Here is a 13160-nt window from a genome sequence, read left to right on the forward strand (position 1 = left end):
CATTCACAAGAATAAACTCAGAATGGATTAAAGACCTAAATCTAAGATCGGACACTATAAAACTCTTAGAGGGAAACATAGGGAAAACACTCTTTGATGTAAATCACAGCAAGATCTTTTTTGACCCACCTCCTAGAGCAATGAAAACAAAATCAAAAATAAACAAATGGGACCTAATGAAACTTAAAAGCTTAGGCACAGCAAAGGAAACCATAAACAAGACAAAAAGACAACCCACAGAATGGGAGAAAATATTGGTAAATGAAGCAACAGACAAAGGATTAATCTCCAAAATATATGAACAGCTCATGTAGCTCAATATCAAAAAAACAAACAACCCAATCAAAAAATGGGTGGAGGACCTAAATAGAAATTTCAGCAAAGAAGACATACAGATGGCCAAGAGGCACATGAAAAGATGCTCAACAGCACTAATTATTAGAGAAATGCAAATCAAAACTACAGTGAGGTATCACCTCACACCGGTCAGAATGGCCATCATCAGAAAATCTACAAACAGTAAATGCTGGAGAGGGTGCGGAGAAAAGGGAACCCTCTTGCACTGTTACTGGGAATGTAAATTGATATAGCCACTATGGAGAACAGTATGGAGGTTCCTTAAAAAACTAAAAACTGAACTACCATGTGACCCAGCAATCCTACTACTGGGCATATACCCTGAGAAAACCATAATTCAAAAAGACACATGTACCCCAATGTTCACTGCAGCACTATTTACAATAGCCAGGACATGGAAACAACCTAAATGTCCACTGACAGATGAATGGATAAAGAAGATGTAGTACATATATATAATGGAATATTACTCCGCCATAAAAAGAAATGAAATTGGGTCATTTGTAGAGATGTAGATGGACCTAGAATCTGTCATACAGAGTGAAGTACGTCAGAAAGAGAGAAACAAATATCGTATATTAATGCATATATGTGGAATCTAGAAAAATGGTACAGATGAACCTATTTGCAGGGCAGGAATAGAGATGCAGACGTAGAGAATGGACGTGTGGACACAGGGGAGGAAGGGGAGGGTGGGATGAATCGGGAGATTAGGTTTGACATAAATACATTACCATGTGTAAAATAGATAGCTAGTGGGAACCTGCTGTATAGCACAGGGATCTCAGCTCGGCGCTCTGTGATGGTCTAGTTGGGTGGGATGGGGTGGGGAGGGAGGTCCAAGAGGGAGGGGATGTGCATATGCATATGGCTGATTCACTTTGCTGTATGGCAGAAACTAACACAACATTGTAAAGCAATTATACTCCAATAAAAATAATGAAAAAAAAAGAGAAAGAAAGAAGGAAAGAGAGAGAGAGAGGGGGAGGGAGAGAGGGAGGTGGAAGGAAGGAAAGAAAGAGAGAAAGAAAGAAGGAAGGAAGGAAGGAAAGAAAGAAGGAGAGAAAGAAAGAATTGATATACCCAACAACATGGGTAAAGCTCAAAATTACTATGCTGAGCGTAAGAAGCCAAATAAAAGGAGTACATACCATATGATTCCATTTATAGAAAACTCCAGAAAATGTAAACTAACCTATAGTGACAGAAAGCAGATCAGCGGTTTCCTGGGGGTTGGCGATGGGGCCTAAGAGAGACAAATTACAAAGGCCACGGCATTTGACAGTGCGTAGGTCATGCCAGAACGGGAGGAGCAGAAATCAGATGGGGGGAAGTGGGGAAGAGAGTGGGAAGGCTGTGGAGCCTGTGAGTCTGTGTAACTCCGTCCAGAAGCTGGTCAGGGGAGGGAATAACAAAGACGCACTGGTATTAGTGTTATACTTATGGAACCTCCTTCTGGGAGCTGTGTGTGACTCCAATCAGCTCGCCCCCTCACCTCCTACAGAGGCATTCATCCACCTCTCCTCCTTCCTAACACCTGCCAACCTTTATTTTCCAGAGAATCTGCTCCCTTCCCAACTGCACCAGTCCGAACTAAGCTCTCCCATTTTGGAACCACGATGACATTCATGGCCTGTATCTCATCAGGCTACCTGTCCAGTTAAACTTTACCGCAGTCGAAAGGCAGCCTAGTGCTGAGCACATGAACATGCCTCGGATGGTCGAAGCTTGAACCTCAACTGTGCCATGCAGTGGTGGTGTGACCTTGAACACTTAGTTTCTCTGTTCTTCAGTTTTCCATCTATAAACGGCTATAACAATAGTGTCTCTCGCTGTAAGTATTAAAGGAGTTAATATCTGTGTAAAGAATTTAGAACAAGGTTTGCCACATTCTAAGCCCTAAGAATGTTAATAAAAACCAACTTGTGTTCCTACTACGGGAAGGTGTGTGTGCTCATGGTTATGAGGGATACAAAGACCTATGTGGCATTTGCCCTACCCTCGAGGAACTAGCAATTTCTTGCCATCAGATTTAAATTTTTGTAGTGATCTGCGCGCCCTGGTGCAGCGACCTTTTCATTTGGGCAGCCTTGGCATGAGGCCAAAGAAGGTCAATTCTCAGTGGCCACTTTTTAGAACCCGGTGGCAAGTTAAAAGAATGGCAACTGCCAGGATTCACGAGAGGGAAAACAGGAGCCATTCTGGGAAGGGAGATGGTTTTGGACAATATGCATTTTGGCAACATACTCGTAGCTTTGAAGGCACAGTGAGCCTGTTTAGGGCCCATTCCACTCTCCAGGTCACTCTGCCTGTTTTGGCCCCCCAGCCCCGAAGCGTGTTCACCGTGGGCCCACCAGCCCCGCCCCAACCCGTCTCCTCGCCCCTCCCCGTCTCCCCCGCCCCCCGCCCCCCCCCACCCCGTTCCTACAGCCCTGCCCCTGCAGTGCACAGCCAGCCTCACCCCTCTCCTTTGCCCCGCCCTCTACAGTTCCAATAGCCCAGCCTCTGCAGTGCACAGCCGACCCCACCCCTCCCCATCACCCCTCCCTACAGTTCCTATCGCTCAGTCTCTCCCCTTCACTCCGCCCCCTACAGTTCCTATAGCCCGCCCCTGCAGTGTAAGCCGGTCCCACCCCTCCCCATCGCCCGGCCCCCTACAGTTCCTATAGCCCCGCCCCATATCTCCGCCCTCCTCAGCTCCTATCGTCCCACCCCTACACTGCACAGCCAGCCCCGCCCCGCCCCGTCGCCCCGTTCCTCCCCACCCCCGCCTCCCGCCATTTATATAGCGTCGGCCCCGGCCCGACACCGCAGTGTGCCCCTTCGCAGGCGACTGTATCCCACGGGGCGCCGGTACCTGTGTGAGGCGAGGCGGAGGCCATGGCGGCCGAGACCCTGGCGGCGGATGCTGTGGCGTCGCGCCTGGCGCGGCAGGAGGAGGACATCCGCTGGCTGTGGACGGAGGTCCACCGCCTGAGGGACGAGCAGCTGAACGCGCCCGACCGCTGCCAGGCTGAGGGGCCGTGCCTCACGCGCGAGGTGGCGCAGCTGCGGGCCGAGAACCGCGAGCTGCGCCACCGCCTGTACCGCCTGCGGCTGTGCCTCGCGGAGGAGCTGAGCCACCAGGCGCGACGGGAGAGCGCCCTGCGGCAGGAGGCCGGGCGCGCGGCCGCGGGCGCGCAGGTACCGGGTGGGGGCCTGTCCACAGGGCGCGGCGGAGCTGGTGCGCTGAGAGCCCTGGGGCGGCAGGTGGGCGTGCGCGCGGCGGCAGGTGCGCTGCGGCGGCGGCGGCGGCGGCGGCGGCGGCGGCGGGGGGGCGGGGCCTGCCCTCCCGGGCCCCTGCCCCGCTCCCTCACTCGGGCCGGGAACCCGCGACAGGCTGGACACGCCGGGGCCGCTGCGTTTCCAGCGATCGCCAGGCTGACCTAACGCTGTAATGTCTCAGCTCTTCCCGTAAATTGCTCGCCGCACATTTTCTTCAGTGACAGAAATAGCATTTTCCTGTCTTTGAAAAAAATGCTGCAGTGTTTAAAACTCACGCTTCTTTCCTTGGGCAGGAAGACCAACAGCTCCACGTAGAAACACTTCCCTTCCCCCTGGTGAATGGCTGGTCTGAGCTGTTTATGACAGGTGGTTTGGGGTGTTTAGTTGTTGCCTTGTTTTGGAGGTCTATCTTGAGATTTGCGTATTTAACATTGTCATTTGATAGCGTATTTTAATGTTTTGGTTCACTTACCTTCTTCTAACGTAATGCATTTCTAAGTTCTGAAGGCCTTCTCAGACTGTGGGTGTTCTCAGTCTTTGTACCAGCGGACTGTGGTGCTCCTGGGCAACACCTTCCTGAAACAGTGCATTTAAAGTCTCTGGCAGCAGCTATGCAACCATTAATCCAGGGACATTATTTGTTTAAAATTTAGGGGGGAAAATTTTTAAAGAGCAAAATATATTAAGTGTACTTAGCAAGCATGTGTGAAAGTGCACATTCAGGAAGGACTGAACCCCAGAAAACGGCTTACCTGTTGAGGGTTGTAGGTAATGGTCAGTAGAGCCCCAGCCGTGAGCCTCTGAACATGGGACGCTTGCTGCCTGCTCGCCTGTCCCTCTCCTGCTTCGGGCTTCAGATATGTAGCTCTTTGTTGTCATTGGGATGAGTTGTTTATTATTTCCCTTTATTTCTCAGCCTCCTCCTAGTCAGAGCCAAGAAAAGGACATTAAAAAGAAGAAGGAAAGCGGGCCTGACAGTGAGGTAAGTCCTTGCTGTGGAAATAATATAAAATACTACCTATAATTTAAATATGCTTATGTAGTTAATTTCCCAGGGTTTTTAATTAAAACAGTTGCTGTAAATTACGACTTGGGCCACAGGAGTGTGTTTAAAATTTTGTTAGCCTTAGATACAAGATGTCTTAACTTAGAGGTGAGCCAGCTCCACAGCTGTAAAGGGCTCCTTAGTCTATTTAAGTTGAGAAAGCAGAGCTCTTCTTTTGTGTTAAGGAAACCAGCTTCTTTGCTTTTTAAATATAAATCATTAAAACAACCAGAATTGATCAGGCACATCAACATTTGGTAGGAGCAGAGGAGGATTATGCTTGGCCTCAGGGAACCATCGGGTTAAGGAGTTCAGACAAACGGGAGAAACAACTAGAGAACAAAGTCAGATGGTGTATCAGTAAGGGCTGAGTTGTGTGGCTCTGTGCACGAGCATGTTAAACCTGTGGAGAAGGGCGACGCCAGTGGGTGTGGTAGTTGGAAGAGGAGGGCTTTGCGCAGGACCCTGAGAGCTAGGAGGGAGTTAGACCCTGGGAGGGGAGTCTGCAGGGGGTGAGAGTGAAAGCAGAGCCATAGGGGCTGGTGGGGGCCGTGACCTGGGCCTGCTGAGAAGGGGTGGGGCTTACGTAGAGCTGAGCCGTTAGAAAAAAAGTGGACTGTGTCTGTTAACCCTACTGTATTCTAATGGTTTTCAGGTGAAGAATCCACCAAATTTTGTGAAGGAAAGATTGAAGCTTTTTGAAATACTGAAGAAAGATCATCAGCTCTTACTTGCCATTTATGAAAAAAAGGGGAATACAAGCAATGTGATCACAGTAAGAGTGGCTGATGGGAAAACAGTAGAAGGGGAAGCTTGGAAAACAACACCTTACCAAGTGGCTGCTGAAATTAGGTAAACCATAGTGTGGAGCAGATAATCAGTACTGAGTGTTGGGCCAGAGCTTGGTGAAAATGTGTTCTTAGGGACTGCTAAAATATTCTTTTCTTACTCAGTTGAATAAATTAAATGTAATTAGGTAATTATTTCCCTCCTGCCTTCTAAAGGGGCCATTTAATAAGTAATTGAATATCAGAACACAATCTCTTTCTCTTTAAAGGGTCCAACTTTTAGAGTTCTAATAAAAATATATAGTAGAGAAAAATGTATAATCCTTGACAGCTGACATTACATTGACCCGGTTCATCATCAAGTTATTTCCATGAGATTTTACAGGTCTTTTGTTGGACTTGACTCCAAGCCATTGTTCCACCAGTAAATAACTGTGGGTGGGTCTTTGGACCAATGTGGGCAGATCCCTCAAGCTTTCCAAGCCTGTTTTCTTACATCTTAAGTGGAAATAATAATACTTTTATCGTTTACCTTACGAGGTCGTAAAGATTAAATGAAATACTGTATATGAGAGATACTCTGAAAATGAAAGAAACTCTAGAAATGTACAAAAAGGCCTATTAATTATAGATTGAAGATGTATGTGTTAGAGCTATGATCAGCCCTGGAAGCTTTGACCTTCCTAGAAATTAGATACTTCAGTGAAGTTGTGTTGTTTTGACTAATGTTAATTCCTGGCATTAAATAAAATTCTGTGGAAGCTGTAGCTCAAAACTGCCATGTAAATAAACTTCTTATTTAAAAAGAAAACTTTTCAACAATTAAAATCTTCAGATTTCCTTTAAAAAATATGGTTAAAATTGTATTTTTCATCCTATTATGTCATACACCCTAAAGGCCCCTTCCAACCTGTTCCTGTGCTTTCCAGGAGAGGAATAGATGTGCTGGGAATGGGCTTTGAGGCAAAAATAAGTTTATGTTTCCTCGTGGAGAGTCATTTGCATGTTGGCGGATTGAAGTCTGAGCCGTCCTGCACTGAAGAGACTGTCCAAGCTTGGGAAACAAGGTCATTTCATTATAGGACGTGTTCTCATTGTACAGTCAGTGACTTGCATTCCCACAGGTACCAGTTTAAAACCACCCTGGAGTTTAATGACAGAGGGGTTGCAGGAGTGTCTAAAAAGTAAAATTGTCCAAAACTAAAGCATGGGCAAAGCTATATCAGGCAAACCTGATAAGAAGAAAGCAGTGGTCTTAATGTTACCATCCGACAGCAGAATTTAGGGCTGGAATCATTGAATGGGAGACTGAGGCTTATTTTTAAAATAGAAGAACAGTGTAATTCCCAATTTGTCACGCACTTTTATGAGTTATATAACGTAGCATCAAACCAGAAATACAAAATTATAGGAACTCAAGAGTGGCAAACTTTAACATGCCTTTCTCAGTTTTTGATCAAATAACCCAAAATTAAGATTATATGGTCTGAATAATAACACTCTAATAAGGTAGGCTTTGTGGCTACTCCCTGATCTCTGTGCTGTGGCCCAGATGGTGCCTTCTCTCTTGGCACCTGTGGTCGTGCTTTTGGTTCCTCAGAATCTTAATAAAATACAGAAACACACAGTTAGCATTCTGTAAGCAAAGTGAAATCCGTTGTGAACTCAGTAAGCATTAAATGACAACAAGACAAAACAAAACTAGGAAATTAAAAAAACTTCAAAATACTCAGGTAAAAAGAAATAAAAACAAGTATTTTCAGAAATAAAAAGAGTAAAAAAGGAGTATTCTTAGAAAATACTTCTAATGAGGAGAATATATTTCAAAATCTATGTAATACATCTGAAGTGGTGATCAGGAACAGATTTATAGTGTTGAAGGCTTTTATTATTGAATAAGAAAAAATGAAATGACCAAGAATTCAACTCAGGCAGTTAGAAAAAGAACAATTAAACAAGGAGGAAACTAAAAAAGTGAATTAAAGAAGAGTATTAACTGAAAAACTATTAAAATAAGTAAGGGTGCAGCAAGGTGTATGGTTATAAAAATAAAGTTAAAAATAATAGTTTTATTAAATTAAATGATACTGACTGTTCCCTTGGTTTCCTGAGACTTGATTGCATAGATGATTTTCCCTGCTCTGAGGGAGTGTCGGCCTTCCTGAGTGTAACATGTAAGGTACAAATCATTAAGGAAAAGACAGACAGAGTCAAAAACACTTAGGAAAAATGGCTATGCGTAAAAATGATGCATAAAAAGGAGGAAAAGATAATCTTAGAAATGCAAATTAAAGTAATTGTGTATTATCTATTGGTCTGTCAAAGATTTATGAATAATAGTTAATGTTGATATGATTTTGGGGAAATGGCACTGCTGGAGGGTGGATGCAGAGGCGCAGTCTCTTTCTTAAATGTGCAAACCCCAACCCTTGGATCCAGTCATTCTATACATAGCCATTTATCCCAAGGAAATACCCCAGCAGAAAAAATGAGCAAAGGACAGTTCATAGTAGTTCACTGAAGAGTAGTTCTCGGAATGTGGTCCCCAAACCAGCAGCATTAGTATCCCCTGGGAACTTGATGGAAGAGCAGATTCTCGGGCCCCATCCCACACTTCCTGAATCAGTTAGTCATCTGTGTTTCCAGGAGCCCCCAGGGGCTTCTGACTAAACTGCTGCAGGAAAGAGCCCCTAGAGATCATGGCTTAAATAAGGCAGACGCCACATTCTCCCCTGACAGACTCGTGGTGGCCAGGCTGGTGGGCGTCTCTGATCTAGGCAGTCCTTCATGGACCCAAGATCCCCACATCTTGTCGCTCTGCCGTCCCCTTAGGTAAGGTTTGTCCACGTCTAGGGGTGGAGGCTGGGTCACACCCCTGGACCTGCTTGCAGGCAGGGGAAGAGCGGCTGGAGAGCAAGGGTGCTTTGAGGCCAAGACCCTGGAGCAGCACGTTTAATTCCCACCTACAGCCTGTTAGCTCACGCTTAGTCACACAGCCACGCCGCCTGTAAGAGAATGGAAACGTAGCTCCTTCTGGCTGGCCACGTGTCCAGCCCAGGCACTCTCACCACAGGAGAGAGCAAGGATGGTCTTGGGGACAGCGTCCGCCGCAGCGTGCCGCTGGGACCTCCAGACACCTGTGAGCATCTGCCATGCGTCATCCCCCACACTCCCTCACTCTCCCGGCGAGACCACTCCAAGCCCTGGCAGCAGAAAGCCCAGGATTTTCAGGTGAAGCACACAACACCCCCATTGGCTGGCTGCTCGCGCTCTAGCAGCAGGTAAACTGATAGACGAGGCTGCCCACGCCACGTGTGTATAGTGGTGGGATAAACACAATCACGATTAAAGTGTCATTTGGAAAAAAGAGGAGTGATGCGGCAGACAGTGGTGCTCAGGAGCCCCCAGATCTTGTCTGCAGCCTGGCCGTGGGTGGGGCTCGGGTCAAACCGTCTGGCCACCCTTTGTCCTCTGGGAGCAGCTCTCTTGTCCACCGCTCTCTGTCGGCCCTGATTTTGCAATTTGGAGGGCTTGTCGTTGTCCCTCGCCCTCACTTGCCGCATCTGAAGTGCGGGTGGTGGTTCATCGTGGAGACTGCGAGGTTTGCTGGTGCGGCTCCAGCTGGTGCACACGTGGGGCTCAGGGCTCCCGTGAGGATCGGTCGCGGGTACTTGTAAGCTGAGCTTGTAGTTTGTTTGGCAAAACAATTCCCTCAAGCAGTTAACCGTAGTAGCCTTCTAACTAGAAGCTTCTAATCAGTTTCCCATGAAAGTAACCATACTGAAGATTTCTCCTAGACAGAGACTTCTCACCCTTTTATTCCCTGGCCTTTGCCCGTTGCTTGTTCCTCTCTCCATCAGTTAAATGGGCTGAGATCAGACAAAACCCGAGGTTGGGGGCAAGCGGCTCCCTTACTCTGATCCTTGTAGTTGGACCAGCCTGTGTTGTCTGTCTCTGTGTGGCCTTTGAGAAGGGCTGTCAGTGCCTGTTCCTCTTGCTCTTTGGGACAGAAGATTGTTTCTGCATCTTGCACAGCCTCACACTTCTGAGCTCCCAGTCAGTTTGGCTTACAGGCCGCGTGCGGAGAGAGCCTCCCTCGCAAGGGGACAAATACCATCTGAGCTTATCTTGGCCTGGTAGTATTTTGTTAAAAGCCACGAGAGTTACCCAGTGTATCCCAGCGTTTGCCTTTGTATAACCGTTTACTCATGTGCTACAGGCATCGTAAGCACATTATTTGCCTGCAAGTCTTAGGAGACACTTTGTTATGCTGTAACAGGGTTATTGGCTTTCCATGTCTGAGTACCTCTTTCTGTGTAACCCACTGCCCATCCGCTAAGCCAATGCCGGATGATTTGTTTTTGTTACTCACTTGCAGGCCCTTATTTCTGCGTTAGTTAAGACGCAGGCTAAGCTGCTGCAACAGGCCACAGAAAACTTAGTGCCTTAAATACGACCAGAGCCTCTCTGACAGCAGTCTGGGGGTTCGGGGTCCAGGCTGGCAGGCAGCGCTTCTCCATACGTTTATTTGGGGACCTAAATTCCTTCCATCTGGCTGTTGGGTGGTCTGGTACAGTGTTCCCTTGTCCGTATGGTCCAAAGGTCGTAGCATGTGTGCTCCATCTACAGAGGGCCGGATGGACAGTTGCCCTGCATGGTGTTAAGGCTGAGATCTGGCAGTGCTGGACACCGCTTCTGCCTCCACCTAAGCCACGTGGCTACCTCCTGCTGCAAGGACGGCCAGGCACTGACTGTAGAGGACAGAGAGAATGGGCTTGAGGAGCCCTTAGCAGCCTGGCACAGCCAGCAAAGGTGAAGATAAAATTCTACTCCACTGATAACAATACTGAACGTGTATTAAGTTCTTATTATGAGTACACCTTACTTAATCCTTAGGATAAATATATGAGGAAGGTCCTGTAATTCCCACCTTGCTGATGAGGAAACCGAGGCTTAGAAAAGCTGAGTAAATTGTCCCGTGTTTAACCCCAGGTTGGCCTGACCCTAGAGTGTGTGCTGTTAACCACAGTGCTGTGCCCCTTTTCAAGTTACTCACAGAAATGCAAATGAAAACGTTACATTGTCAAGATGACACAATTTTGTACTCCTGAAGGTGAGAGCACAGAGAAAGGTATTTTGGGACCCTCTCCTGATAGGAAAATTTGGTAATATAGTCCAATTAAAGTCATTAAAAGTGCTTATCCCTTGACTCAGTAGTTTTACTTCTAGAATTTTTCCTGAGGAAAAATCAGGAACTGAGATGTATGTTCAAGAATGTCCATTGCAGCTTTATTTGTCATTGTCAAAATAAAACAAGAAAAACCAAAACCCACAAAGAAATAACCCAAATCCCAGCAATAGTGGGTTCATTAAGCAAATCTTAGTTCTACTGCAGCTGTCAAATAGCATGTTTTACAAGTCTATTTGCTGTTGGGGAAAATGTCATGGTTTATTGTTAAGTTTAAAAAATAGGTTATCATATAACATAAAGAGTAATACTATTAAAATTTTTACATTGGTGTATGTATATATCCAAAAAATGGCAAGATGGACAGCAAATGTTAACAGTGATTTCTGGGTGACTGGATTGAGGGTGAATTTTTGTTTTGGCCGCGCACGTGGGATCACAGTTGCCCAACCAGGGATCGAACCTGTGCCCCCTGCGTTGGAAGCAGGAAGTCTTAACCACTAGACCGTCAGGGAAGTCCAGAGGGTGACTTTTTTTCTTTGTGCTTTTCTGTGCTTTATACGTCTCTTCTCTTAACATGTTATTTTTGTCAGTAATTTTCAAACAATAAATGTTAATGAAAAGACAGACGCACGCACACACACACACACACACACACACACACACACACACAAAGGAAAAGGATCAACACCTCAGTAGAAAATAGGCAAAGGACATGGACAATTCATAAACGTAAACTGGCCAGTAAACATTTATAATCCAATAAATCAAATTAAAACAACCAACATCACATTGGCAAAGTTTGAAAAAATCAGGGTGCATGGAAGTGGTACATTCAGACAATATTTATCAGCAGTCCTTCAGAGGCACATGCTCTTTGACCTAATAATTTTACTTCCAAAGGCCTATTCCCAGAAAAATCACCAAAGAACGAAGCCGCCTGTGCACGGATGTCTGTGCAGTGTACGCTCTGATAAGCACACAACGACCTGGTGTGCAGGAGGAGGCTTCCTTAATCTGTGTGGTCCTTCCAGAATGTTCTGGGAGTCTGTCTGATGGCATGGTTGTGAAGAAAATTATGTAGGCAACCATGTTTTTTTATGATGGGGTTGTGTGCTTTGTGTGTGTGTGTGTGGTGTGTGAAGGAGGGGCGGATATAGATAAAGACTGGAAAAACATGTGCCAGAATGTTATGAGTGGTGATCTCTGGGTGGTGAGATTTATATGATTTTTATTTTATTCTGTGCATTCTCTGTTTTCTGAGTTTTTACAGTGAACGTATCTTATTACTTTTGTACTTAAAATAAGTGTTACAAAATTTTTAAAAATCTATCCTATTAGTTTACATTTGTACTTTCCACTAAAGAAAGAAACCCTGGAAATCATTTTCATCTTTTGTTTTAGCCTGTGATGCGTTAACATCCACGTGACTATTCTCTCACCAGTCAGGAGCTGGCGGAAAGCACAGTGATAGCCAAAGTGAATGGGGAGCTGTGGGACCTGGACCGTCCGCTGGAAGGGGACTCCACCCTAGAGCTGCTCATGTTTGAGGACAAGGAAGCCCAAGCTGTAAGTGTTTAAAGACCAACCCACCATACTTTGGCTATTTATGTTGTCAATTATATTATGTAATTATGAAGCCACATACTGAAGTCAAGAATGATGGGTTTTGTGGCCTTCTAAGGTTTAAAATGCATATGTTGGTGTTTAATAAATATAATATTAATAACACCATATTTAAAAGTGACTCAGAAAGAGCAATTTTTAAATGAAATACATAGCTTATATGTATTATTTTGTTTTTCTCACTTAAGATCTAACCCAAACAACTGTCACCTAACTATATGCCAACTGTTGCCCCAGAACTTGTGAACATGTATTGATTCCCTCAGTCAGCTGAACAGTATCTAAGCTGTTGGGTGCACGTGCCAGACCTTGTGGGGCAGCAGAGGCTCCTGCTACAGAGAGTTCACTGGTGGGAGGGGTGGTGAGCAAGGAAATAAACAACTAGACACTTTCGGGTGGTGTCAGCCTCCGGAGAAGTCAAGTAGGAGCAGCCATGGTAGCTGGCCCGGCAGTTACTTTTAACCCTCTCCTGAGGGCGGAATCCTGCCAAGACCTGAGCACTTTCCCACACTAGCTGGCTCTTGGTTGACCTGCGGACACTGCTCTTTAACAGACGCTTTAACAGTGGGCTGCTGCAGGCTTTCAGTCTGTCAGGTGTTTGGGTGGGGGGACGGGGGAGCTACCAAACTTAATGTTCCATTGAGGGGTCGGCCTCTTTGGAGTTCTTTCCCCCTGTGTTTAGTGACATCATGAAAGAGAAAACTTATTTATCATATTATCTTGGGGAATGTTTCTAGAGGGCCTCATCAGCCCACCCCTCTGCCTACCCTGATACTAACATGGCACCTGGTGTCACATTGCAGGGCTTCCAAAATACTTGTGGTTGTTTATGAAAATAAGAATGTTCCGTGCCAGGCACCAGCCCCAGCCCCTTGTGTACGTTATCTCCCTG

At 45.9% G+C, this 13160-nt stretch overlaps 1 protein-coding gene across 1 annotated transcript in view; it reads left to right on the forward strand.

Moving 5' to 3' along the window:
* The first annotated feature begins 3141 nt into the window (after positions 1 to 3141).
* The window catches only part of TARS3 (threonyl-tRNA synthetase 3), a 50884-nt gene continuing 40865 nt past the window's right edge, over positions 3142 to 13160 (forward strand). The window contains exons 1-4 of the mRNA XM_068538187.1: positions 3142 to 3540; positions 4538 to 4603; positions 5322 to 5518; positions 12088 to 12211. Of these exons, the coding sequence (XP_068394288.1) occupies positions 3238 to 3540; positions 4538 to 4603; positions 5322 to 5518; positions 12088 to 12211 (690 nt within the window). The 5' untranslated portion in view covers positions 3142 to 3237. The remainder of the gene's footprint in view (positions 3541 to 4537; positions 4604 to 5321; positions 5519 to 12087; positions 12212 to 13160) is intronic.

This window comes from Eschrichtius robustus, chromosome 1 (genome assembly GCF_028021215.1).
Source record: "Eschrichtius robustus isolate mEscRob2 chromosome 1, mEscRob2.pri, whole genome shotgun sequence".
Classification (NCBI taxonomy): domain Eukaryota; kingdom Metazoa; phylum Chordata; class Mammalia; order Artiodactyla; family Eschrichtiidae; genus Eschrichtius; species Eschrichtius robustus.